The 26,790-nt window shown below is 37.9% G+C and overlaps 1 protein-coding gene across 2 annotated transcripts in view; it reads left to right on the top strand.

Annotated features, from left to right (window-relative positions):
* Window positions 1–14,175, top strand: part of IPO8 (importin 8) — a 70,765-nt gene extending 56,590 nt beyond the window's left edge. For both annotated transcript variants that reach the window (XM_067696060.1, XM_067696059.1), the window contains exons 22-25: window positions 1,656–1,861; window positions 8,299–8,502; window positions 10,969–11,085; window positions 12,180–14,175. In XM_067696060.1, the coding sequence (XP_067552161.1) occupies window positions 1,656–1,861; window positions 8,299–8,502; window positions 10,969–11,085; window positions 12,180–12,277 (625 nt within the window). In that variant the 3' untranslated portion in view covers window positions 12,278–14,175. The remainder of the gene's footprint in view (window positions 1–1,655; window positions 1,862–8,298; window positions 8,503–10,968; window positions 11,086–12,179) is intronic.
* The last annotated feature ends 12,615 nt before the right edge of the window (window positions 14,176–26,790 follow it).

The following is a 26,790-nucleotide window of genomic DNA, read 5'->3' as shown; positions in this document are numbered from 1 at the left end:
TTTCTAAGGAAAGTACTGGTCTGGTAAAGATATAAAGACTTCAATGGAGCCCGTTTTCAAATGTGAGGTCAGAAGATTGTTAGTTGTAGTCCTGGTCCTACCCTGGTAGGAGAGTTTGGCTTTCTGTGAAGCACTCTCCTAGCTTCCCAGCATAGGAAAAGTGAGATCCTAAGTAGTAGTTATAGGCCCACCTCAAGTGACCCAACACATATAAGTGACCCTGTTGTGCTAGAATTTGAGCTAAATGCTGATTAATTTGTTCAAAACATTAGAAATAACTAGTGTTCTTTTTAAGTTTTGTAAGATATCATTTAGAAAAATTTACTGAGGGGAAAATAATTTCAACAGGAGTAGTCAGGACATTGCCAAGTGGTGGGGAGATGATGGAGGGGCTTGAATTAGGATGGTAGAAAAGGAATGGGGGAGCATATTTATAAGTTGCTATGTGTATTCTAATTTTTCTACTTGTAGGAGACTGGAATTTGTCCCTGATGTAGATTTCTTACTAAAGCTTTGAAAGGAAGAGCATACTTTAAAAAGAAATTGTGCTTAAAGTTATCTCTGACAAAGATTTAGAGAGTAGAGATTTAGTCATTCACAGTTATAGTTAGTAGCATCTATAAGCAATTTTCCAAAAATAGAAAATCCATCTCAGCTATTGTATAGATTGGGCATGCTTGAATTGTGCTCCCTTGGATTCTTCAGAGCCCCACTCGATAATCATCTCCTGTACTATGATCCATTTGACACCTGGTGTGTGCACTGCTAGTTAGAGGCTACATGGATGAGAAAGTCACCAGGTCAAGCACAGTCCCTGTTACAGTATACTATACTTTGACATTAGTAACTTGAATCAGTCAAGCAATGGAAATAATGAAGAATAATAGAAGCTAGTAATATATTTGTCATTGGATATTACTCTCATTTTGAATCCCTGCCAGTGAATTTTTTGTTCATGCCTGCAATTTTAAGTGTTATACTAATATAGAAAATCTTTTAATTCTTAGTATTTTTAGTTTTAAACAATTTAGAAGAAACATTCATACAAAAATGTGTGTAATGTATATTGGTCAAACATTTTTCCTTCAGAATTAAATTTCCCTTATCCTGTTTTACAGAACAGGACATTTAATGATTTACTTATAGCTATTACATTCAGCTTACTAGATGCTGAGTTTGTGGAGGAACTTTTGGCACCTGGGTTAGTATACAGTGCCAAGATACCTTGTAGACCAATCCAATGAAGACAAAGTCTAAGGGACTTCTCATTTTTTCCATTGGATAGGAATTTTATGCTATCGTATACAGGTATTCTTGTTTAACAAATAAAAAGTTGTTAATAAATAATTTATTTGTTTTATTTAATAAATAAAAGTTGTTACGCTAAGGCCCAGATACAGCATTTGTATTATCATAAATTGATATTACACAAGATTCCCCATATTAATTGCAGACTCCCATAGCTCTTTGATGATGATAATTGGTTTACAAAAGTTGATTTACATAGGATTTCATATAGTACAAAATGGAGATACCTCTGTGTAACTCCAGTGAATGAACCTTAGAATACACCTTGGACATTTCTTTTTGTAATTTCTTCGGAATTTGTTCTCATTTCTCATGTGCACATTTTTTTTCGCCTTTATAATTTGTAGGCATCATGACCGGAAGATGTGTATAATAGGACTGAGTATTCTTTTGGAACTGCAAAATCGACCTCCTGGAGTAGATGCTGTGGTGGGACAGATTGTGCCCTCAATTCTTTTCCTTTTCCTTGGCCTAAAGCAGGTCTGTGCTACCAAACAACTGGTAAACCGGGAAGATCGCTCAAAAGCAGAGAAAGCTGATATGGAAGAAAATGGTAAAGTGTTCTAATTGAAATGAATGCTAGAATTGATTGTGATTTGAGTATGTGTTTTCTTTGAGTTTTAGTCTATTTGGAAACATTAAACAGGTGTACATTTCTTGGCCTGTTAACACGTTTAACAAATATTTTGGGTTTGTTTGACTTAATTATAGTAGTCCCTTCTTACCACAATTTTGGTTTCATCGTTTCATTTGTCTAAAAATACTAAATGGAAAATTCTAGGAATAAACAATTCATAACTTTATTTATCTATTTATTATTGAAGTATAGTTGATTTACAATATTATGTTAGTTTCAGGTGTACAACATACATAGTGATTCACTGTTTTTATAGATTATACTCTGTTTAAAGTTATTATAAAATGTTGGCTGTATTCTGTGTGCTGTACAATATATCCTTGTGCTTATTTATTTTATACTTAGTAGTTTGTACCTCTTAATATTCTACTGTTTTACCCCTCCCACTTCCCTCTCCCCAATGGTAACTACTAGTTTTTTCTCCATATCTGTGAGTCTGTTTCTGTTTTGTTATATTCATTTGTTTCTTTTATTTCTTATATTCCACATATAAGTGTGACATACAGTATTTGTCTTTCTCTGACGTACTTCATTAAGCATAATATCCTCCAGGTCTATCCATGTTGTTGCAAATGGCAAGATTTCATTCTTTTTTATGGCTGAGTAATATTCCATCACATATCTCACCACGTCTTCATTATCCATTCATTTGTTGATGGATATTTGGGTTGCTTCCTTATCTTGGTTTTTGTAAATAGTGCTGCTGTGAACTTTGGCATGTGTGTATCATTTTGAATTAGTGTTTTTGTTTTCTTTGAATATATATCTAGCAGTGAAATTGCTGGATCATACTTTTAGTTTTTTGAGAAATCTTCATGTCGTTTTCCGTAGTGGCTGCACCAATTTACATCCCTACCAACAGTGTGCAAGGGTTCCCTTTTCTCCATATTCTTGCCAACATTTGTTATTTGTTGATGGCCATTCTTACTAAGAGGGGTGAGATGATATCTCATTGTGGTTTTGATTTGCATATCTCTAATGATCAGCAATGTTGAACGTCTTTCATGTGCCTGTTGGCCACCTGTATGTCTTCTTTGGAAAAATGACTATTCAGGTCTTCTGCCCATTTTTTAATTGGGTCATTTAGTTTTTTGACATTGAGTTGTATGAGCTGTTTATATATTTTGGATATTAACCCCTTATTGTAGCATATCATTTGCAAATATTTTCTCCCATTTATAGGTTGTCTTTTCATTTTGTTGATGGTTTCCTTTGCTGTGCAACAGCGTTTAAATTTAATTAGGTCCCATTTGTTTATTTTTGCTTTAGTGTCCTTTGCCTTAGGAGACCCCCCCAAAATACTGCTACAATTTATGTCAAAGTGTGTTCTGGGGCTTCCCTGATGGTGCAGTGGTTGAGAGTCCGCCTGCCAATGCAGGGGACACGGGTTTGTGCCCTGGTCTGGGAAGATCCCACATGCCGCAGAGTGGCTGGGCCCATGAGCCATGGCCACTGAGCTTGCACGTCCTGAGCCTGTGCTCTGCAACGGGAGAGGCCACAACAGTGAGAGGCCCGCATATCGCAAAAAAAAAAAAAAAAAAAAAAAAAAAAAGAGTGTTCTGCTTTTCTTCTAGGAGTTTTATGGTTTCTGGTTATACATTTAGGTCTTTAATCCATTTTGAGTTTATTTTTGTACACGGCATGAGAAAATGTTCTAATCTCATTCTTTTGCATGTAGCTGTCCAGTTTTCCCAGCACCACTTATTATTGAAGAAACTGATATTCCCCATTGTATATTCTTGCCTCCTTTGTCATAGATGAATCAACCCTAAACGCAGGAGTTTATTTCTGGGCTGTCTATTCTGTTCCATTGATCTGTGTGTCTGTTTTTGTGCCAGTACTATACTGTTTTGATTACTGTAGCTTTGTAGCATAGTCTGAAATCAAGGAGCATGATACCTCCAGCTCTGTTCTCTTTTGTCAAGATTGCTTTGGCAATTCAGGGTCTTTTTTGGTTCCATATAAATTTTAGGAAGAATTTGTTCTAGTTCTGTGAAAGATATCATGGGTATTTTGATAGGCATTAAATCTATGGATTGCTTTGGGTAGTATGGATTTTTTTAGTGATATTCTTCCAATCCATGAACATGGGATATCTTTGTATCATCTTTCGTTTCTTTCATCATTGTTTTATAATTTTCAGAGTAGAGGTCTTTCACCTCCTTGGTTAAGTTTATTCCTAGGTTTTTAATTCTTTTTGATGCAATTTTAAACAGGATTGTTTTCTTGCTTTCTCTTTCTGCAGCTTTACTGAATTCATTTATTAGTTCTAAAAGCTTTTCATTGGAGACTTTAGGGTTTTCTGTATATAGTATTTTGTCATCTGAAAATAGTGACAGTTTTACTTCCCTTCCAACTTGGATGCCTTTGATTTCTTTTTCTTGTCTGATGGCTGTGGCTGGAATTTCCAATAGTATGTTAAATAGAAGTGGCGAGAGTGCGTATCCTTATCTTTAGAGGAAAGTCTTTTAGCTTTCACTGTTGCGTATGATGTTAGCTGTAGGTTTGTCATAAATGGCCCTTATTATGTTGAGATATGTTCCCTCTATACCCACTTCTATGAGAGTTTTTGTCATGAATGGATGTTGAATTTGGTCAACTGCTTTTTCTGTAGCTCTTGTGATGATCATGTGATTTTTATCCTTTCTTTTTTTTTTTTAATGTGGTGTATCACATTGATTGATTTGTGAATATTGAATCATCTTTGCATCCCTGGAATAAATCTCACTGGATCGTGGTGTACCATCCGTTTCTATAAATTGTTGAGTTTGGTTTGCTAATATTCTGTTCAGGATTTTTGCATCTATATTCATCAGAGATATTGGCCTGTAACTTTCTTTTTTTTGTAGTGTCTTTGTCTGCTTTTGGTGGCCTCATAGGATGAACTTGGGCGTGTTCTCTTCAGTTTTTTGGAATAGTTTGAGAAGAATAGGTATTAGCTTTTCTTTATACATTTCATAGAGTTCTCATGTTAAACTGTCCAGTCCTGGACTTTTGTTTGCTGGGAGTCTTTTTATTATGAATTCAGTTTCACTGCTAGTGATCTCTTTATTCAGATTGTCTATATCTTCCTGATTGGGTCTTGGAAGATTGTATGTTTCTAAAAATGTTTCCATTCCTTCTAGGATGTCTAATTTGTTGGCATATAAATATTTTTAGTATTCACTTATGATTTTTTGGTATCTCTGTGATATCAGTTGTAATTTCTCCTCTTTCATTTCTTGTTTTATTTATTTATTTATTTATTTATTTATTGGCGGTACGCAGGCCTCTCACTGCTGCAGCCTCTCCTGCTGCAGAGCACAGGCTCTGGACACGCAGGCTCAGCGGCCATGGCCCATGGGCCCAGCCGCTCCACAGCATGTGGGATCTTCCCAGACTGGGGCACGAACCCGTGTCCCCTGCATCAGCAGGCAGACTCTCAACCACTGCACCACCAGGGAAGCCCTTTTTTTGCATTTTTTTTTAAACATGTTTATTGGAGTATAATTGCTTAACAATGGTGTGTTAGTTTCTGCTTTATAACGAAGTTAATTAGTTATACATATATATATGTCCCCATATCTCTTCCCTCTTGCGTCTCCCTCCCTCCCAGCCTCCCTATCTCACCCCTCTACGTGGTCACAAAGCACCGAGCTGATCTCCCTGTGCTATGCGACTGCTTCCCACTAGCTATTTTACGTTTGGTATTGTATATATGTCCATGCCACTCTCTCACTTTGTCCCAGCTTACCCTTCCCCCTCCCTGTATCCTCAAGTCCATTCTCTAGTAGGTCTGCATCTTTATTCCCGTCTTGCCCCTAGGTTCTTCATGACCATTTTTTTTTTTTTTTAGATTCCATATATATGTGTGTTAGCATATGGTATTTGTTTTTCTCTTTCTGACTTACTTCACGCTGAATGACAGTCTCTAGGTGCATCCACCTCATTACAGATAACTCAGTTTTGTTCCTTTTTATGGCTGAGTAATATTCCACTGTATATATGTGCCACATCTTCTTTATCCATTCATCCGATGATGGACACTTAGGTTGCTTCCATGGCCTGGCTATTGTAAATAGAGCTGCAATGAACATTTTGGTACATGACTCTTTTTGAATTATGGTTTTCTCAGGGTATATGCCCAGTAGTGGGATTGCTGGGTCATATGGTAGTTCTATTTGTAGTTTTTTAAGCAACTTTCATACTGTTCTCCACAGTGGCTGTATTAATTTACATTCCCACCAACAGTGCAAGAGCGATCCCTTTTCTCCACACCCTCTCTAGCATTTATTGTTTGTAGATTTTTTGATGATGGCCTTTCTGACAGGTGTGAGATACCTCATTGTAGTTTTGATTTGCATTTCTCTAATGATTATTTATGTTGAACATTCTTTCATGTGTTTGTTGGCAATCTGTGTATCTTTTTTGGAGGAATGTCTATTTAGGTCTTCTGCCCATTTTCAGACTGGGTTGTTTGTTTTTTGATTCTCTTGTTTCTTGAGGTAGGCCTGAATTGCTATAAACTTCCCTATTAGAACTGCTTTTGCTGTGTCCTGTAGATTTCAGAAAGTTCTGTTTTTATTTTCATTTGTCTCAAGGTATTTTCTGATTTCCTCTTTAATTTCTTCATTCATCCATTGGTGTTTTAGTAGCATGTTGTTTAGTCTCCATATGTTTATGTTTTTCCCATTTTTCTACCTGTAATTGATTTCTAGTTTCATACTGCTGTGGTCGGAAAAAATGCTTAATATAATTTCTTTCCCCTTAAATTTGTTGAGACTTGTTTTGTGGCCTAGCATGTGTTGTCTCCTGGAGAATGTTCCATGTTCACATGGAAGAATGTTCCATGTTCACATGGAATACACATTCATGAAAGAATGTGTATTCTGCCATTTTGGGATGTAATGTCCTGTAGATACCTGTTAAGTCCAACTGGTCTGATGTGTTATTTAAGACTACTCTTTTCTTATTGATTTTTCTGTCTGGATGGTCCATGTGATTTTTCTGTCCAGTGATGTAAGTGGGTTAAAGTTTCCTCCTATTATTGTATTATTGTCAATTTCTCCCTTTATGTCTGTTAATATTTGTTTTATATATTTAGATGCAAATGTTATATTCTCTTCTTGTATCGATCCTTTTATCATTATATAATGCCCTTTTTTGTCTTTTGTTATAGCCTTTGTTTTAAAGTCTACTTTATCTGATATGCATATTGCTACCCCTTCTTTCTTGTTGTTTCCATTGCATGAAATATATTTTTCCATCCCCTCACTTTCAGTCTGTGTGTGTCTTTAGCTCTGAAGTGAGTCTCTTGTAATTGTTTATTTTGCTAAATATATGCAAACAATCACAGAATTTTTTTCAGTATGTTGCATTCTTTATAATTTCTCGCTTTGCTCTCTAATGGGTTATAATTATTATGACTTGAGGGAAATTTTCTAGTAATTTCCCAGACTTTCTTGTTGAATTTCCTACTGAGGTGTAGGATGATTAACCAGTGAAGGTTTCTCTTGCTGTCTTTGTTATTCTACATATTATATATATATATATATATATATATATATATGTATATGTGTATATATATATATTTTTTCCATATATGTGGTCAAAACTATGGTTTCTTGCATTATCCCTAAAACTACCTTGCAGTTGAATCCAGGTGCTTCAGTATGGTGCGTTTTATAGAACTAGGTTTAGATTAATATTGCCTGTTTTGGGTTTACTCCAGGTTTCTCCTCTTAGGTTGATTTCGTTCTGCATTTACTGTCTTCCGGTTATTTATAATACTGGACTAACTGCTTGGAACAGACCAGCCCTGAAAATAGAAACTGAATCTATGGGGATATACAATTCAGCTTTCAATTTTTTTAACCCACATATAGCTAATTATTTTTCCTCTGTATTTCTATATTTTTCTGTTTCTATTAGCAGAAATGACCTCTTCATTTGAGCATTTCCGAGCAGTTCATAATCAACTTAGTTAATTGCTAAGAGACTCAAATTCTCAGTGGTAGGTCATTGTTATTTAAAACACATGCACTGAATACATAATCATTTTATGTCTTTTTTGACAAAAAAGTTAATTTGGGAATCTGTGGCTAAATAGTATATATTAATGGATGTGGAGCAGCCATAGTGAAACAGTAATAATGTTCATCTTTAGAGATAGAAATTGTTTTGAGTGAGGAGGATAAAGTCATTTTCAGTTTAGCAACTACAGTAAAGATAAGGTTTATTTTTATAATTTTACATAAAATTATTTGGTCATTTTTCCATTTCTGGAATGTCATTTATTATTTTTATTTTCTTTATGGAATTTATATTTTGTCCTTATGTGTTTGATTCCTTTTAAATAAATAATGGATTCACAGAAGAGATTTCAAGTGATGAAGAGGAGACGAATGTAACTGCTCAAGCAATGCAGTCAAATAATGGAAGAGGTGAAGATGAGGAGGAAGATGATGATGACTGGGATGAAGAAGTATTGGAAGAAACTGCCCTTGAGGGATTCAGCACTCCACTGGACCTTGACAATAGTGTGGATGAATATCAATTTTTTACACAAGCCCTGCTGAGTATGTTGTTACTCCCTGAATCTTCAGATATGTTTTTCATTTCCATCTATTAGAAGTTGTTTTGGGATCTTCCCCCAAATTGGTTTAGATTCCCTTTAAATTTTTAATTTATTTTTAATTATAGAAATCCCCAAACATACACAAAATGAGAGCAAATAGTATAACATCCATCACCCAATCCCAGCAACCTTAATCGTTGTAAAGTGGCAGGGTGAGGCTGCAGGGTATCCTCACAAAAGTAATTACAGGCAAGAGTATCTGCATATATTGTTCATCCTCTAGATATGAATGGATAAGGATTTTTGCAGAATGAAGTATCTCACATATGTTGCTTAAAAATTGTGGCCATATTGGGGCTTCCCTGGTGGCGCAGTGGTTGGGAGTCCGCCTGCCGATGCAGGGGACACGGGTTCGTGCCCCGGTCTGGGAGGATCCCACATGCCGCGGAGCGGCTGGGCCCGTGGGCCATGGCCGCTGGGCCTGCACGTCCGGAGCCTGTGCTTCGCAACGGGAGAGGCCACAACAGTGAGAAGCCCGCATACTGCAAAAAAAAAAAAAAAAAAAAAAAAAAATTAAAAATTGTGGGCATAAACTTATTAGCAATTCAGAATCCCCATGTGAATGAACAGAGTCCAATAGAGAGTAAATTTTTACTACATAAGCAATTTACCAATTTGTACAGCAAAGGACACTAGAAATTCAAAGATTGGGAGAAAATATTTGTCATGTACATGTCATAGGCTTAAGACCCACAGATTACAAAGGCCTTCTATAAATGAATAAGACCAATAACCCAGTAGAAGAATGAAAGATATAAATGGAAAACTTATAGAATTAAAAATAAATAATAAGCCAATGAAAGCACTTAGAAAATTATTATAAACAAATTATAATGAAAAAATCCCACTAAATAGGTTGTTTTATAGTTACATCATATTTCTCTGGTAATACCATAATTTAGCTTATTTCCACTGATGGACATATAAGATATTTCCAGGGTTTTTCTTTTTTACAAGCAATATTAAATTGAACATCCTTGTGTATAAAATATTGCTACTAACAAGGCAATGGTAGTGTAATATATTGGCATTATTTAGTATGCCAATGTATTGGTTGTTACAAATACCATTAATGAACCACCTCTATGATTTATTGAAATTCAGCCGGAGCAAGAGGTAGAGAGTACAGGGAATGATATTCCAAAGCATGAGGAAGATAAGAGTGTAAATGTGGAGACTGGAATGTGGAGGGTACGCTCTAAGGCAGTTACTTCCAGACCTGGGTGTGCATCATAGGCAACAAAGAAGCTCTTAGGTCTTGAGTGGGATCTCAGCATATGTATTTTGAAAATGCTCCTCAAGAGATAGGCAGCCAGCTTTGGCTCAGTCAGCATATAGGGACCACTGCTTAAAGTCTCTATGAAGTAGTAAAATTGTACCAGCCTTGAAATCTGGTGGGTTTTTTTTTTTCCTTTTTCTTTTTGGCCGTGCAGCATGCAGGATCTTACTTCCCTGACCAGGAATCGAACCTGTGCCCCCTGCAATGGAAGCAGGGGTCTTAACCATTGGACCGCCAGGGAAGTCCCCCAGTCTTGAATTCTGGACTGAGATTGTCTTTATCCCATTTCCCATTAGAGTGTTTTTGAATGTTTTTCTGTAAAGAGGTGACCTTGGGGATATGATAATTTCCTTCAGGGGTATATTATCTGATGATGATGTCCAAAAAGAACTGAAGGGGGCTAGACTCGGGAACCAAGCGTTAGGAAATTACTTTATTGATTTAGGAGTAATAGGGCCCTGGAGTGGGAGGATGGCATTTGATGGGACAAAGCGTATCAGTGAAAGACATCAAGAAAGCAGCACAGAATTGGATGTGGAGAGAGCATGATTAAAGATGTTAGGCATTTACAGTGGTTGACTAGGAGACTGATAGAACTAGTGATGGAAATGGGAGATAAGGAGGGTTTGGGAGGTAAAATGTTAAATTTGGTTACAGTTGTACTGAGTTTGAGGTGAGCTATCCAAAGTAAAAGACCAGGAGGCTTAGGAACAGTTTTGCCTAAAGGTACAAATTTGAGTTTTTGGCATAGAAGTGATGCTGAAGGAGCAGGTAGCATGAGAATTCCTGAGGAAAATGGTAACAAGTGAGTAAGGTGTTTCCCAAGATCTGGATTTTAGGCAACATTCATAGTTTGTAAAAACCCAGGAAGAAGAGGAGATGGGGAGGGAGCAGAGAACTAGGCAAAACAGATTTGTGATGTCCCAACCTTCCTTTATAGCCCCACGTAGGTCGAGTACTAAAGTGAGTACTCAGGAGTAGTCCTTTGTTGGAATAAGTTTTATCACCTATTGTCTGTGATCATTTCATTGTAATCTGATTGTGTTATTAGTTATTCTCTGAAATAGTAATTGTCATTGGACTCCTTTATTTTTCCTTCTCCCTCAACACACCCCCAAAATACAACAGCTGTGCAGAATCGGGATGCTGCCTGGTACCAACTGCTGATGGCACCGCTCAGTGAGGATCAGAGGAGGGCGCTACAGGAGGTGTACACACTGGCCGAGCACCGAAGGACGGTAGCAGGTCAGCCAGCATGATTTCTAGATCGGAGTGCATGTGTCAGAGTGCCCGTATTCAGCTTTTATTTTACGAGCCTGGTGGCACCTAAATACTGTTCTAAAAATTGTTAGAGGCCAACCTTTCAAGATAATAAGGAATTACCATTATTGTATGATCTTTTTAATCATCCATGATATATTAGCTCTGTGAAACACCATGTGTTAATGTGTCTTTAGTGGTGTTCTTATTCACACCCTTATCCTATTTTGGAGCCAAAGGTAAGATGTAAAGGTTGGGATGAATCTTGCTGAGGGAGAGTTAATCAGCTGGGTCACCCATCTAAACATCTAAACAACAGATGGGTCAAAAGCATTTTATGAATTCTTGCAGGGCGCTTGTATTCCTAGAAATTGAAATACCCTCCATTTCTATTTGTTGGGCTTTATGTGTTGGTGATTCTCGTTGATTTTCAGTTTTTGAGCTGGAGAAATTGTTTTACACAGACGTTGTTATGGTCACTCCTAGAAAATTAGTGGAAGATTTTGTAATTACAAAAGTATTTTAGTGGGGAACATCATGGAATAGGAATCTAGAGTTTAGAACCCAGCTTCTTCTGCTTGGATTTAGGCTTTAAGTCCTGTACAGATTCTGTATCGGCCCTCCTGATGTGAGAAGGCAGTGTGCCCTTTCAGCAATAGACACTAGCTTTGAGCCTTGTTTTTATTTTGCTCAGTTTTAGCAAATAGTCTTTCCAAGATAGAAAATATAACTACAGTCTTCCTTCGGTATCTGTGTGGGGGGGATTGTTTCCCTGACCTGCCTTGGATACCAAAATCTGAGGATGCTTGTGTCCCCTGTTAAGATGGTGTGGTGCAGTGGGCCCTCTGTATCCGTGTGTTCCATATCTGCTGGTTCCACATCCCCAGACACCAAGACGATGGTACTTACTGACACGGGTTTATTAAAGGCTAATGTTCAATTGGGCAGAATAATTAATACCACGATTCACATTCCTTCACAGTACTAACTCTAAAGAATCTGGCCCCTTTGAGGTTATTTCCAACTTTGTCACCTTAAATACTCCTCTCTTTTCTCCCCTTTCTCTTGGCAAATGCTAGAGGCAAAGAAGAAGATTGAACAACAGGGAGGCTTCACCTTTGAAAACAAAGGAGTCCTCTCTGCATTTAACTTTGGGACTATGCCCACCAACAACTGAAAGAAGGAAGATCAACCGACCAAATGTCATCGCTACGTGGTACGTCAGCCGGAAGGAGAGGGTCAAGGGGAGCCGGGGCTACTCTTTGTGCCACCTGCTGTGCCAGTTACTGCCTGGCGTCCGGCATCACCTTTCTCCACCCCTGCATCCCCTTTGACCTTTCTCACCCTGAAATATATATTTTAAGCAGCTACTGTAATGTATGAAATTAAAGAACAACAAAATCATTGGACTGCAAAGGACAAAGCATATGCTCCAAAGGATGAATGACCAAGGTGGTTTTAGAGGATTGGATGGAATTGCACGTCTCAGGTTTTGCCATGCAGAATCAATGGATTTATGCTAATAACAGTGCCTTCTGTTGTACATGAATTATCTGAAAAAATTTTTTTGGAGTGCATTGCAATTTTTTTTAAGGCATAAAACATATTTCTAGATAAATGTAAACCTTGGCTATATGTTGACTTATTCTGCATTTCACTATGTGAATTTACTGTTAGGACGTTAGCTACAAGTCACTCTGGTTTCAAAATCATCACTGCTCCCCTTGCTCTCCACTGCTGCTGGGGGTTTTCTTCAGGGGTTGTACAATATGCACTGGCTCTGGTTTTTCATAAGGTGTTTTTTCCTAAAGATGTGGCTTTCCTAAGAAGTGTCTTATTCTCTCTTCCATCATATTTTTCAGCCCTGAAAGGGGTGGTATTTCTTTTGAGTCAGCCTATATGAATATCGATTTCATTCATAACCTAATAAGTTCAGGACTCAAAAATTTCTTGGCAGCGAGTGGCAGGGACTCTTTTCATCACTGGAATTAACAATCAGTCCAAGTATATTCTGAATCATTCACTTAATTATGCAATTAATTGACAGTTATACTAAAGCACATTGGACTTCTATGAGAAAGGTGCTACATAAGCACACTGTCTTTCTGGATGGGGGCTTGCATTTTCAGTAACTTATCATTCCAGCTGTGTTGGACCCGGGTCCAAAACATTTTGTAACAATATTTTTTATCTAGGAAAAAGACCCAAGTAAATCTTACTTCTTGCTTTCTCACACATCTGAATTTTCTCCTATCTAATCTGTCCTAGTTTTTATTATAGCTCAGTTTGGCTTCTTATATTTTTCAAGGGTTGGGGATATCAGTCAGCTGCACTCTGACATGGTAATGATGCAAGATAGCCCATGATAAATATCGCAGATGGAGGTTACAGCTGTTTTTCTGAACTGATTCAACACCAGAACAGGGGTCACAGTGTTTTCATTCAGTAAAGCAAAAGTGAATTTTCAGAATTTAATATATTTCTGGATATGATACAGTTGCCCGTTTTTGTGAAATGTTTGCGGCTTATATTTTCCATCAGTCACTGGAGGAATTTTCTCCAGGTGCTTTCTATATTACCATCCCTTGTTAATATGAACTCTTTTTAGAATTTTAGGTTATTTAAGTAGTTTTTTACAGAAGTAGCCCAAGAAGCCATGAGTTTCAGAGTTAAATGATCCCCTGCTTTCTTCTGCCCCCTCTTCCCAAGGCATTGATGCTGAATGTGCCAGCTGGCGGTTAGAAGAGAAAGATGGCATGGGGGAGACTGTAGACATCGTAAGCTTTGAAGCTCTTCTTTTTCTCCTCATGTCCCAAATGGTTTAATTTTAACATAAGTAACATGCCTTCACACTGGACTGTAAAAGGCATGTGATTTTATTTTTGTGATGTATTGTCTTCTGCAGTATTAAAGGGAAAGAAGTGTTAATGTGTATCATCCTATCTTGTTTTTGAAGCCAGGGTAGTTGTACAGTTTTGTTACCAGCAGTGCTAACCTGAATGTGATATGATTACCTTGGAAAGGCAGGAACTCATATGAATGTACTGTAAAATAAATGCGGACTGATTCCCAGGATCTTGAACTCCTCTGTGTGAAATGTTTTCTGAAATGTGGAGGTGCTAAAGCAGGTGATTAAAACCCATCAGTGTGTGTTTTCCTGACTCCTGGGGACCTGGAGCAAGGTGACCATAGGTCTGGGAGGGTAGCAAGGGCTCATCAGGAACAGCTAAAGACTGGGGAGTGGTTGGGGGCTAGAGCCCCCAACCAAGGTGTCCAAATAAGAGCTGCAGAAGCTCTGAAAAAGCAAGGTCATTCAACCGCATCAGGACCTTGAAGGAAAGGAAAAAATGCCTGAGGTGGAGCCATTTTCTGATGGGCTGCCATCAAATTAGGAGTGGAATGGTAAGCGCTGGCCTTTTGATTCTCAGATGTTTACCCAGCATGACAATAAGCTCCTCCTTCCCACCTCTAATTTATGTTAAGACCACACTGAACCAGTAAATTGTTAATCAGTGAAAATTCTAAAGAAAGAAAACAATGAAATTATGTCATTTATTTAATAGAGTGAATTACAGTCCAGTTTTCTATTCAGCAGGGGAGACTGAAAATTGTAATAAATTTATGGAGGAAATCAAGGAAAACTTAGCCATGTGATCAGAGACCACCAGCATTTGTATGTATGTATGCATGTGTGTATGCATGTGTTTTATCTATAAAAAAAAAATCATTTCAGATAAGCCTTAAATGGTAAGCCTTCCTGTCCCCATTTCACTCTCTCCATCGAGATCAGTGTACAAGTGGGTTGGAAACTTCTCAGACAGCCCACTTGTGAGTAAGGCCACAAAATCAATGAAAAAAAGGTTGGACTATGTTTTTAGGAAGAAGCATAAACGGCGCAACTGTGGCTGATCCTGTAGAGGTGTGTATGCAACAGAACTCTGAGTGGCTGGGCAGCAGGAGAGTCTGGGGCAGACAGCAGTGCTGGCAGAGGGAGGAGAGGTGTACAAGGCTCTGACATCAAGTGGGGAGGTGAGCGAGTGCACATGCTCCCTGCAGGGTACCTGAGAGGAAGTTCACCTTGGAGATCACCTAATTTGGAAAAAAGATTTCACAAGTACACGGGGGCCTCTCAAGAGCTAGGAGTTGGCGGCTTCCCAGAGTGTTCGGAATATGCCTGGAGCTGAGAGCAACTCAGGCAGGAGTGACCTCATGGAGACTTTTTTTCCAAAAGGCTTCCTTGGGCATGAAGGGAAAACCTGGGGAGGATGAGAACTACCCAGCAAGGCCTCCTGGGTACCTGTGTCCCCCACAGAGCTCTTAGTTAAGAGCGACACACCATTCTCACTGCCTAGTGAGTGAGGATGGTCCCCTCACTTCTCCCCCTTTGCAGTCATTCTCTCCTGCTGCAGCTTGACCCTCACCCCTTAACTCCACTCTTATGCCCACCTCCCTGCCCTTACCTAGTCACAAGATAGAATGATTTTTCAAAATGCAAATCTTGGTTGTATCACTCACCTGAGAGATTAAGACCTCTCAGCGGCTCTAAGGATGCAGATAAAATCATTAACGTGGCCCCAAAGCCCCTGAGTGATTGGCTCTACCTCAACTCTCTCATCCTTTTCTCACTGCCTTCTTCCTCCAATTCACTGGGTTCATCTCCCTCCAGGCTCACTGATGCTCTTTTCTCCTCTTCCCTTCTGTCCTTTACCTGATAAATTCCTCTTCATCTTCACTTTGGAACATAAATATTACTCCTTATGGAAGCCTTTCTGGTCCAAGGGCCCCTAAGTCAACTTTGAATCATGTATCCCACTTATAATCAAATAATGTGCAATATAAGCTGTTAGAGCCAAATCTGTGTCTTCCTCACTCCTGAAACCCCAGCACCTAGCAGAGTGTTTTGCTTACAGTGGGTTTATCATTGGTACCAGGGCCCCCCAAAGAAGACTCTGGTAATAACTACATTGGAGAATTCAGGAGGACTCAATATATCCCACCTAAAATCTAATTATTTACTTTCCTGGCTACAGTCACAAACAAATATTTTTTTTTAAATTTTTTTTGCTGTACACGGGCCTCTCACTGTTGTGACCTCTCCCGTTGCGGAGCACAGGCTCTGGACGCACAGGCTCAGCGGCCATGGCTCACGGGCCCAGCTGCTCCGCGGCATGTGGGATCTTCCCGGACCGGGGCACGAACCCGTGTCCCCTGCATTGGCAGGCGGACTCTCAACCACTGCGCCACCAGGGAAGCTCCAAACAAATATTTAAAGGAGGCCAATAATTTCATCTCCCCTTTAAGTATTTAAGTACTTTATTTAAATACTTTAAGTATTTGCTGTATTTATTTGGTGGAGTTGGGGAGAAACTGATTTTTTATTAATAAAAATCATATACTTCTATTTTCAAAATAAGAAACTTTATGCATTTATTACAATTTTCCAAGCCAGATAACCTAATATTGGTCATTCCCAGTAACCAAAACTACAAATTCAATTTCCTAATTTTTAGCTCTCCGCAGCTGCTGACGTCGGACAACCCTCAGCTAGGTGGTGCCAGGATTGGGGGCATTTTCACATAAATTAGAATGTTCGACATTGGTAGATGCCAGCAAGAAGTATTTATTTTTTCATGAGGGTGTTGTCTACTTTGGTGGGAACAAGACTAGTGTTCATTTCCTAGTTAAAGGAGGAGTTGTATTTGGAAAGGTTCATTTCCTGGAACCATGTTTCCCGTGTGTCCCAGTGAGGTTTCAGCCCTCCTTACAGCGGGTGCTCCAGGCCACTCCCTCTGGCCAGCCCCTTCATGGGGTTGTGGTTGGGCACTATCGCCAGAGATTCTCTGAAGGTAGAGACAAGTTAAATAAGAAGATTGTTTACTTTCTCATTGTGCCTGCTTCTGACAGGCCTTCAGCCTCTCTTTTCAACCAAGATTTGAAGAATATGGTACAGCCTAAACTTTGGAACTAGAGTTGTGTGACTCCAGTTGGATTCTTCTTTGCTTGTGGTAGCCAGCCTGCATGATGACCCCCAATGAACTTTGATATCCCTTGGGTTGTTCTTTCTCACACTGTCCCATGGTTGGACTGTGAGAACAATGGCATGTAGGAGTTACGGTATGCCACTTCCAAGATTAAGTTATGAAAATCTATGACTTACATCTTGGGTGTGTTTTATCTCTCTCTCCTCCTTTCTCCATGTTCTCTGGTGGGAACCATGTCATGAGCAGCCCAACGGTGAGGACCACATGGTGAGGAACTGAAGCCTCCTGCCAGGAGACACATGCGTTAATTAGGAAGCAGATGCTTCAAATTTGTCAAGTTTTCCGAGGCCACAGGCGTAGCTGGCAGCTTGACTATAACCTCATGAGGGACCCTAAATCATAATCATCCAAGTAAGCTCCTCCTGGATTCCTGACTCTCAGAAACCGTGAGACAATAAACAGTTGTTGTTTTTAGCTGCTGAGTCTGGTGACAGTTTGTTATGGTGCTGTAGGTAACTAACACACTTTACAAAAACTCTCCTATACTTTGTACTATGAATAAATAATATACCCTGGATTGGCAGGAAATAGAATGCTGACATCTGATATGAGGCAGAACTAGGTAATCTCCAAGATTTCTCCCCACCCCAAGATTCTACAATAGGTTGAAACTGAAGACTGCCTATGATACCCAAATTTCCCTAAAATAGTCTAGATTTTCTACTTTCAAACTAAGCTATATTTAAAAACAGATATGACAAAATCTGTAGCTCAGATTCAGTTTACATCGTGTTTATAGACGTGAGGCATTTGTTCTCAAGTACTACCATTTATCTTAATTTTTAGTCAGCTTTATTTTTTTTATTTTTTTTTTAGCTTTATTTTTTAACATGCAAAACTTTCTATAAAAGAAAAGGCATGGTGTAATTTATAGGCTATATTTTAATTGTCATAAAGCACCATTTGAAACCATGGCTGAATTGATTTTTGACATATTCAGGCATTATCTTGAGTTACACTGACTCAGTGGGTCAGCTCTACCGAACTCATGAAATGAGCCTGCTAGAAGAACTGCTGCAGGATGACTTGGATTTTAAAATTTTTAGTATTTTAGGGAACAAAAGTATTAGAAGTGTTTCTTCCTTTGGAAGCTGAAAGCTTGATAGCAGTTCAAGAACAACTTGGAAATACCAATCGTTTGGTTATCTTTATTTTTGTTTCCGAAATTGCAGATGAACTTTGTGGCCTGGGACTCTCAGAAAACTGCCAATTTCTGTTTTGATTTTTTTGAAAATCAAAGTAAAAGGAGGAACAGTAAATGACTATATTTTTGGTTTTAGAAATTATGCCAAAGTGTCATAGTAATATCTCATCAAAGAACAGTTTCACATTCCCCATTTGTTAATGGACTTAGCCATTAACACAAGAATTTCTGTTTTACAGAATATTTATTGTTGTAAGTATTATTATTATTATTAGATATTACTAATTAATAGATAGCCAAAGTTGCTCAGGCAGGAGAAGGGTAATTTTTTACACAACGTAAGTTTAGAAAATCTGAGTCTCTGCATTTAGCTCCTGATTTTCACACTGGCCTGTTAGGAGTTTCTTTATCTGTAGAACAGGGTAGAGGGAGGCCTGGCTGCCTTGGGAAATTTTGTCCTCATAACATGAGTCTGATATTTTATAAAAGGAGAATTGTCTCTATTCTTAGTTAAAAAAATTTTTTTTTTACCTTGTAATTCAGAATTAGAAACAGAAAGGAAAAAGAGGGAACTATGTAGAAATTATTTTATACTTCATTTTAAAAACCAAGTTATGTTGTTTTCTATTTGCAAAAATGCTATATTCTTCAAAGGTAATATGGTTCTTGAAAAATAGTACAGCTGTGCCTCATATCACGCTATAAAAATTTTAGGAAACTACAATCATAGAGGAGCTAAAAGACAAGACACTTAGTAAATGCCTCTTTAAGGAGCAAAAACAAGTTGAAATTTTGAAAGTAGTTAACTGAGAAACTGCTGACTGGTTCTGGGGGTGGAGGTGGCCATAACTGTGATTTTTGATTAGGTTTTTATATTCTTAAACCTCTATCGTCTCTTGTTGTGAATATAATTTTTCCCCCCTTCTGCTAGGCTATGAAGAGAAAAAGGAGTTTTGAAGGGCAAGTGGTCCTTGCCCCTGACAGAGGGGGGGAAGCTAAAAGTTGCGAGAACTCCAGGAAATTCATATGGTTGCAGGATGGCAGCTGGGAGGTCGGGATGGGGGAGCTTGGCTGTTTCCTCTGCTCCTAGTTCTAAGATGCACTTAGGGAAAACTCTGTATAGATCTTTTCCTTCCCTAGCCCCTCTGTGTATTTGTTTGTTTCTCTTGATAATTAGTCATATGGTTCTTATCTTTGCATGCTGAGTAATTCTTATTTAATACTGGAAATTGTGTAAAAAAAAAAAAAAAAAAAAAAAAAATAGAGGCCCGGGAATTCCCTGGCGGTCCAGTGGTTAGGACTCCATGCTTCCACTGCAAGGGGCACAGTTTGATCCCTGGTCAGGGAACTAAGATCCTGCAAGGCCAAAAAAAAAAAAAAAAAAGAAAAAGAAAAAAGAGCCTCCATATGATGATGACTTTCAATGGAGAAAGTTCAAAATTTTCTTTAAGATAACAGAGTGGAAGAAGGGGGAACTCATTGTAATACAATCAGAGACTGGTCTGGGTTGAGGTTAGATTGCAGTTTGGGTAAGATTCAGTCTACTGCTTGTTTGCCCTGTACCTAGGGCTTGGCCCTTCAGAGTTTCAGTTAAGAGATCAGTAGGTCTGGGTCTCCTTAGTGCCAAGAACTATGGGAATTTCTGCCCTGCTTTTCAGTGGTTTTCAGCTTAGCTCTCTCATCTCCCACCATGCACATCTTTAGAATTAGCTGAGTGCCTTGATGGGGGAGACCAGATCTTAGGTCTCCAACTTTGGCATTCCAATCCTGAATGCCCACCCAAAGCTGTTTCTGTCTCCCCAGCAGAGACCTTCTGTCTGGACCTAGCCTAGATCCTCAGTCTTCAGCCCATGCTCAGAACTGGCAAATACCTCTTGGAATAGTCAACTGCCAATTCTCGGCAACTTTACAAATGTTCTGTCTCTCAACCTCTGGAATTTTAGTCCCTCCAGTAGTTTGCTTTTGCAGCTCTCTGATACCTTACTAAACATGATTTAAAAAGTTTATCTGGATTTTGTAGCTCTCAGTGGGAGGATTTTCCTGCCATGAATTCCATCATATCCAGAAGCAGAAATATACCTCTTTTTTTTGTCCATTTGATCTGACCTGGACTGAGAGAAATGAAGTAAAGTCTTCCACTACTGTTTGCACCTGTTTCTCCTTGTGCCGCTATAATTTCTGCTTTTATCAATATTGTTGCTCCATTGTTTAGTACAGAGGTATTCAGAGCTGTTACGTCTTCATTTTGGTTTTTATGCTTTGACACTATAAAAGTGCCTTTATTATTGCTTTTTGGCCTGATTTCTACCTTCTCTAATATTTTATTACAACAGCCACTTTCTTTTTGTTTTGCTTTTTCCTGGTATGTCTTTGTTCATCTTTTTATTTTTAACTTTTCTGAATAATTTTGTTTTCAGTGTTACTCATATATAGCCTAGGAATTGGGTTTGTGACCTAGATTTGTGAGTCAATCTGAAAATCAATCTTTTTCTTTTATTAGGTAAACTAAACCTACATTTATTGGTTAATTTTAGATCTATGATATGTGTAACATTTTATTATTGTTTTTAAATGCATAGCTCCTCCTTTTTTATTTTTTATATTTATTTATTTATTTGGCTGAGCTGGGTCTTTGTTGTGGCATGTGGGATCTAGTTACCTGACCAGGGATCGAACCCGGGCCCCTGGCATTGGGAGCACAGAGTCTTAGCCACTGGACCACCAGGGAAGTCCCTGTGTAACATTTTCAAAGTCTGTTCTATGTAGTCTTTCTTTCTGATAGTGACTACATAATTATATCTTTAATACCTTTATTCTCTTTTTTCTTTAGAATAATATCTAGAATTTTCCTGATATAAGCAGCATTAAAATTGCTTGTATTCTCTTCTTTCCCTTCATCCCTTGCCCTCCATCCCACAATTTTGGTAAATAATGTTATCTTTCTTAGTGCTGACTTTTGTACTGTCAAGTATGTTTTACTTCTAAAACTTAATTTTTCAACTTAAAATGTCTCTTGGTTTCTCAGTATTATAGATGAAGCAGTCAGTGAGCTTATTCTTTTTTCAACTTTCCTTCTTATCTTTCCATTTTTTTAGGTTATCTTTTTTAAGTTGTCAGATCACATACCACATGTATTCTATTCTGTCACCCTTATTTTTCTCTTTTTTTGATCTTATATCTATGGGTAGATATATTTGCTGCCCATGAGAAGTCTTTTTACTGAGGCTTCCTCAGTCATCCCTTGACTGGTTACAGTTTTTCCTCTAGTAGTTTCCTTGAGAAGAGCTCACACAAACATTATTCCCTGAATTCTGGAATGTTCAAAGCAATTTGGTAGTATTAACTGTTGGAAGGAATGTGACTAAAAGCTCTATTTCTGGCAAGAGTATAAATTGGTACAACCACTGGAAAGCAGGTTTGCCACAACTCATAAACATTCACTACTCTAGGACTCAGAAATTTCATGTCTATTCAGGGACAACTCATGCACAGGTATACCAGGAGTCACATAGAGGGCTGTTCATAACAGCACTGTTTATAATAGTAAAAACTGAATGACCACCAAAAAACAGATAGATAAGTAAATCAAGGTATATTCCTCAAATTAAACTTTATACACCAGTCAAAATTAATAATCTATAGTTACACTCAATAGTATAGACAAAATCTTAGCAATGTGCTGTATTTTACTAATTCTCATCTTTGTCATTTTATAATATTTGTAAAATTGTGATATATCTTACAATTGATGGCATGTCATCATTTAATTAGAAGATATTATTTTTTATTTTATTACGTAAAATAATGCTGTATCTTACATTTGATGGGACCTTATATTCAATGACATATGCTAATAATGTGTGACAAAATGAAGTGTCAGAAGATTACATAAATATGATGCCCTCTGTGTAAGGCTGAAACAATGAAAACTAAGCAGTTTTTATTTATGAACACATATATGACAATACTATATGTGTTCAAGGGAATAATAAAAAAGTGTCAGGATGGTGATTCCTTCTGGTGGGGGAAGTTAAATGGATGGGATAGGAAAGGTAGATGAAGGTTATTGTTTGAGTTCTCATGTTGGTTTCATGGGTATTTATGTTATTATTTAACATAATGGCTTATTTTAATAATCAATAATTAACATAAAATTACCATAAATAAAATACATATACATATAATATTGATACATAAATGAGGACATGTATGGACTAAGAATGCAGATATGTCATAAACCAAGAATTCTGACTAATTTTATACATCTTAGATTGAAACTTTATATTAAAAGTAAAACTTGGCTGGTTCATACTGTCCTTGAGTATAAGTGTTGAAACTATCTTCTGACATTGAATGTTGCTTTTGAGTAATCTGACGTCTGCCATCATCCTGATTTCTTTTTCAAATGATATAATCATTTTGCTTGGATTTCCAAATGATTTTCTGCCTGTTTAAAGACAATGGCTTTACTAATACATGTCTGTTTTGTTGGAGCTGGATCAAATTTCCCTGATATACAGTGTGCCTTTTCAATAGGTAGGCTTAGATCATGTATTTCAGGACTATTTTCTATAATTATATTTTCAAATACATATTCTATTCCACTGTTTTGTCTTTCTTCTTTTGAACTCTGTGCATGTGTGGGATATAATTTACTTGTCTTCTATATCTATAATTTTGTCTCGAATCCCTTTGATTTCTTTCTCTATTTTGGTTTAATTTTGCTTGCTTTCTCCACTTCTTTCCTGCCTATCTCTTACTGTGCTTTCCATAATATCTATTTTCCTTTGTGCTTTTTAATAATTTATTCTTTATATTTGATTTTGGTTTTCTTTCCTGAGTCCTGACAGCTCCTCTTTCTCTTCTTCCTGTTATTGATCATGCCATCAACATCTGTTGTCTCTTCCTTTCTTCTCTTAGTTCTTCTATTTCTGCTTTGCTCTCTTCCTTCATAGTTGTGATTTTATTTGAAAACAGTTCTTATCTGGTCTGTGACAAGTCTTTCTGGTGGATTTTCTTATTTATAGGAAAGTTTTGCTGTGCTTTCCCACATTTTCTTATTGTACAGAATTTTTATAGACACTATATCAGTTATTTTTGTAGTTTATATTTTCCTGAACTAGCTACTGGCAGGTGATCAGGGAAGTGTAGGTAAGCAGGCGCAAGGGTTATCTCCTTTGTTGGTATAGTGAAAGACTCTTTTCTCCACGTCTCATGTCTTTTTTCAGTCCTCCTTTATCACCTTCTCTTATGTTAAATAGATATTCTGGTGTACCATTTAGAATAATACTAACTTAATTCCAATGGTATACATACATATATGTATATCTACATATACACACACACATACATACATATATACATTTTGCTTCAATATAGCTCCCTTTGCTCCCTCCTCCCTTGCATTGTTATTAATTGTGTATTATTTTACTATCGTCATAGTGATTACATCTTTATTAGAAGTACATCAATATAACAGTATCATTATTATTTTATACAGTTGTCTTTTAAATCAGTTAAGAGAAGAAATAAGTAAAAAATACATTTATGTTGTGTTATACATTTACCTATGTGTGGTAGACAGAATAATGGTTCCCCAAAGATGTTCATGTCCTAATCTTCAAAACCTGTGATTATGTTTACATGACAAAGGAGAATTAAGTTTCCAGATAGCATTAAGACTGCTCAGCAGCTGGCTTTAAGACAGGGGAGGCTATCTTGGATTAGCCAGGTGGATACAATATAATCACAATGTTTTTAAAAGTGGAAGAGGGAAGCAGAAGAGAAGATCAGAGTGATAGGGGAAGGACTCAACCCACCATTTCTGACTTTGAAGATGTAGGAAGAGGACCACAAGTCAAGGAATGCAGGGAAATCATAGAAGCTGAAAGAGGGAATTCAGTGGATTTTCCCCTAGAACTACCAGAAAAGAATGCAGACCTGCTGACACCTTGATTTCAGCTCAGTGAGATATGTTATGGACTGCTAAACTTCATGAGATAGTATATATGCCTTGTTTTAGGCCACTAAGTCTTTGGTAATCTGTTACTGCAGCCATAGGAAACTAACCCACTATGTGAAACTAACCCACTATGTAATTATCTTTACTGTGTTCTTAATTTATTCATGTGAATTCAAGGTCTAGTTTCATTTTTTTTTTTTTTTTTCCAGCCAGAAGGATTTCTTTTAGAATTTATTGTAGGGGCAGATCTGCTAGCAACAATTTTTCTCAGTCTTTTAAAAATCTCGGTATGTCTTTATTTCACCTTCATTTTTGGATAGTTTTGCTGGATATATACTTTTTAGTTGGCTTTTTCTTTTCTTTGAGCACTTTATCATCCCACTCTCTTCTGGCCTCCATTGTTTCTGATGAAGTCAGCTGTTAATCTTATTGAGGATCCTTTGTGGTGGATTGCTTTTCTCTTGCTACGTTGAAAAATTTCTTTATGTCCTTAGTTTGATTATGATGTGTTTAGGTATGGATCTGTTTGAATTTATCCTACTTAGGGTTTGTTGAGCTTCTTGGTTGTGTAGATTAATGTTTTTCATCAAATGTGGGAAATTATCAGTCATTTCTATTTCAAATCTCTTTTTCTGCCCCCCTCCCCCTGCCTTTTTCTCTTTAAAAACGGCACCTCTGTGTATGCCCCTCTGAACTTCACCTGGTTCAGTATGGTGTCTTCAGCCTGTTTTTGTGCTCCCCTGGTTGCTTCACCCAATGCTGTACCTACCTGAGAAGGTGATCCCTTCATTTTGGCTGCTGCTTTTGATATTTGCTACTCTTGATACCTCTGGGCACCTTCCCTCTTTCCCTCTCTCTCTTCCCCAGCACTTGAAAACTATTCAAAGTCAGTCCTGTCCACAGCAGGTCTCATTCAGGTGAGGTCCTCCCCTTTCACTGGTGATTTCTGAGGTCTATTGCTGCTATATCCCTCTGTGCTCTCCTGTGCTCTCTCATTTCTGCCTTCTGCTCAGCAGCTTTTTAAAACACTTCCATTTCAATTTAGACTTAGTGGGTTTTCTGTTTCCCAGTTTCATGAAAACTGAGTTTGTGGCTTTAAAAACTCTGTGTTTTTTTTTTTGGCTTCCCTGGTGGCACAGTGGTTGAGAGTCCGTCTGCCGATGCAGGGAATGCGCGTTCGTGCCCCGGTCCGGGAAGATCCCACATGCCGCGGAGCGGCTGGGCCTGTGAGCCATGGCCGCTGAGCCTGCGCGTCCGGAGCCTGTGCTCGGCAACGGGAGAGGCCACAGCAGTGAGAGGCCTGCGTACCGCAAAAAAACCAAAAAACCAAAAACTGTGTTTTTTTCCTGTGGTTTTCAAGAGAAGTCATGGGAAGATTCTTTAAGCGACCACCATATTTATACCAAATAGCTTCCAAGTATGTTAAAAAAATTTTAGCGTATTTTCAAAATCTATTTACAGTGTTCAGAAGAAAGACAAGACAAAAACAAAGTTGGCCCAGAGTTTCAGTCAGATGTTATGTCTGTTGTTTTGTTCACTTCAGTGCACAACATTCAAGGGGTTGGGGATCAGTGTGATGTTACAGGAGGTTGGTCACATGTCTAAGTTGAATTTTGAGCAAGTTTGGGAAAACCCCTTAATAGGACCTACATCAAACATGAAAGTATTATAGTTTCTTGGTGATTTTCTTCAATTAATCTTGGGAAAAAAACGAGATGCAAAGAAAGAGAGAAGGCAATGGAATTTTGCAAACACAATAGAAGATGCAAGTGGAGATAATGCTTTGGACTAATGAGTAGGATAGAAAAAAAAAGATTTCTTTCTCTGATTAGATAAGCAATCACATAAAAGTGGACAGATGGGTTTTTGATGTAAAACATAGTTTGAGAGCCTGTGATAGTCTCAGAAAATTTTCATTTTAAGTTTGTAAACCAAGACCAAGTCAAGTTTCAATTGATAAAGCGGTATCATGTAATTCTAAGTCTTGTTATATACGTTATACTGTGTATCTAGCTAATACACATTTTAACAGAAAAGGCATAAGTGACTGGATTAGGAACCTCATCGTGTGTCAGTTATCCATTCCAAACTCATGGCATTTCTAGTGCTGAATGCATCACCATCCACCAGATGACAGGGTCAGCTCTGCAAGTCTTGTGCTTTGGAAAAAGAACAAACAAACCTATTTAGCAGCAAAAATATCAGGAAGTCTTCAAGAGCTTGGTTTCAGATATCCTAATAGAAGGTAGAGGAGATCTGTTTGTAGAAGGGGATCCTTTGCATAAGCCTCCAAGTCACAGGCTGTTTACTAACTCTCGGCTGCTGAGGCTAGTCCTAATAACTCCTGATAAACGCACCCAGACAAGATGGGGAGGCCCTACCGTGAAATGCTGGGATGGGATACGAGAGAGCGGCAGCAATGGCTGCTGCTGTAATGTGATCTCTCCAGATGGATTCTTTCATCTCAGGTAAAAAGTTCAGTCCTACGATCTCATTCTTTTTTTTTTGCAAACATTGCAATGGTTGACTTTATTATAGGGATT

This window comes from Pseudorca crassidens, chromosome 11, assembly GCF_039906515.1.
Source record: "Pseudorca crassidens isolate mPseCra1 chromosome 11, mPseCra1.hap1, whole genome shotgun sequence".
NCBI classification, from domain to species: Eukaryota; Metazoa; Chordata; class Mammalia; order Artiodactyla; family Delphinidae; genus Pseudorca; species Pseudorca crassidens.
The sequence above is the reverse complement of the archived record's forward strand: the minus strand, read 5'-3'. Positions and strand labels throughout refer to the sequence as shown.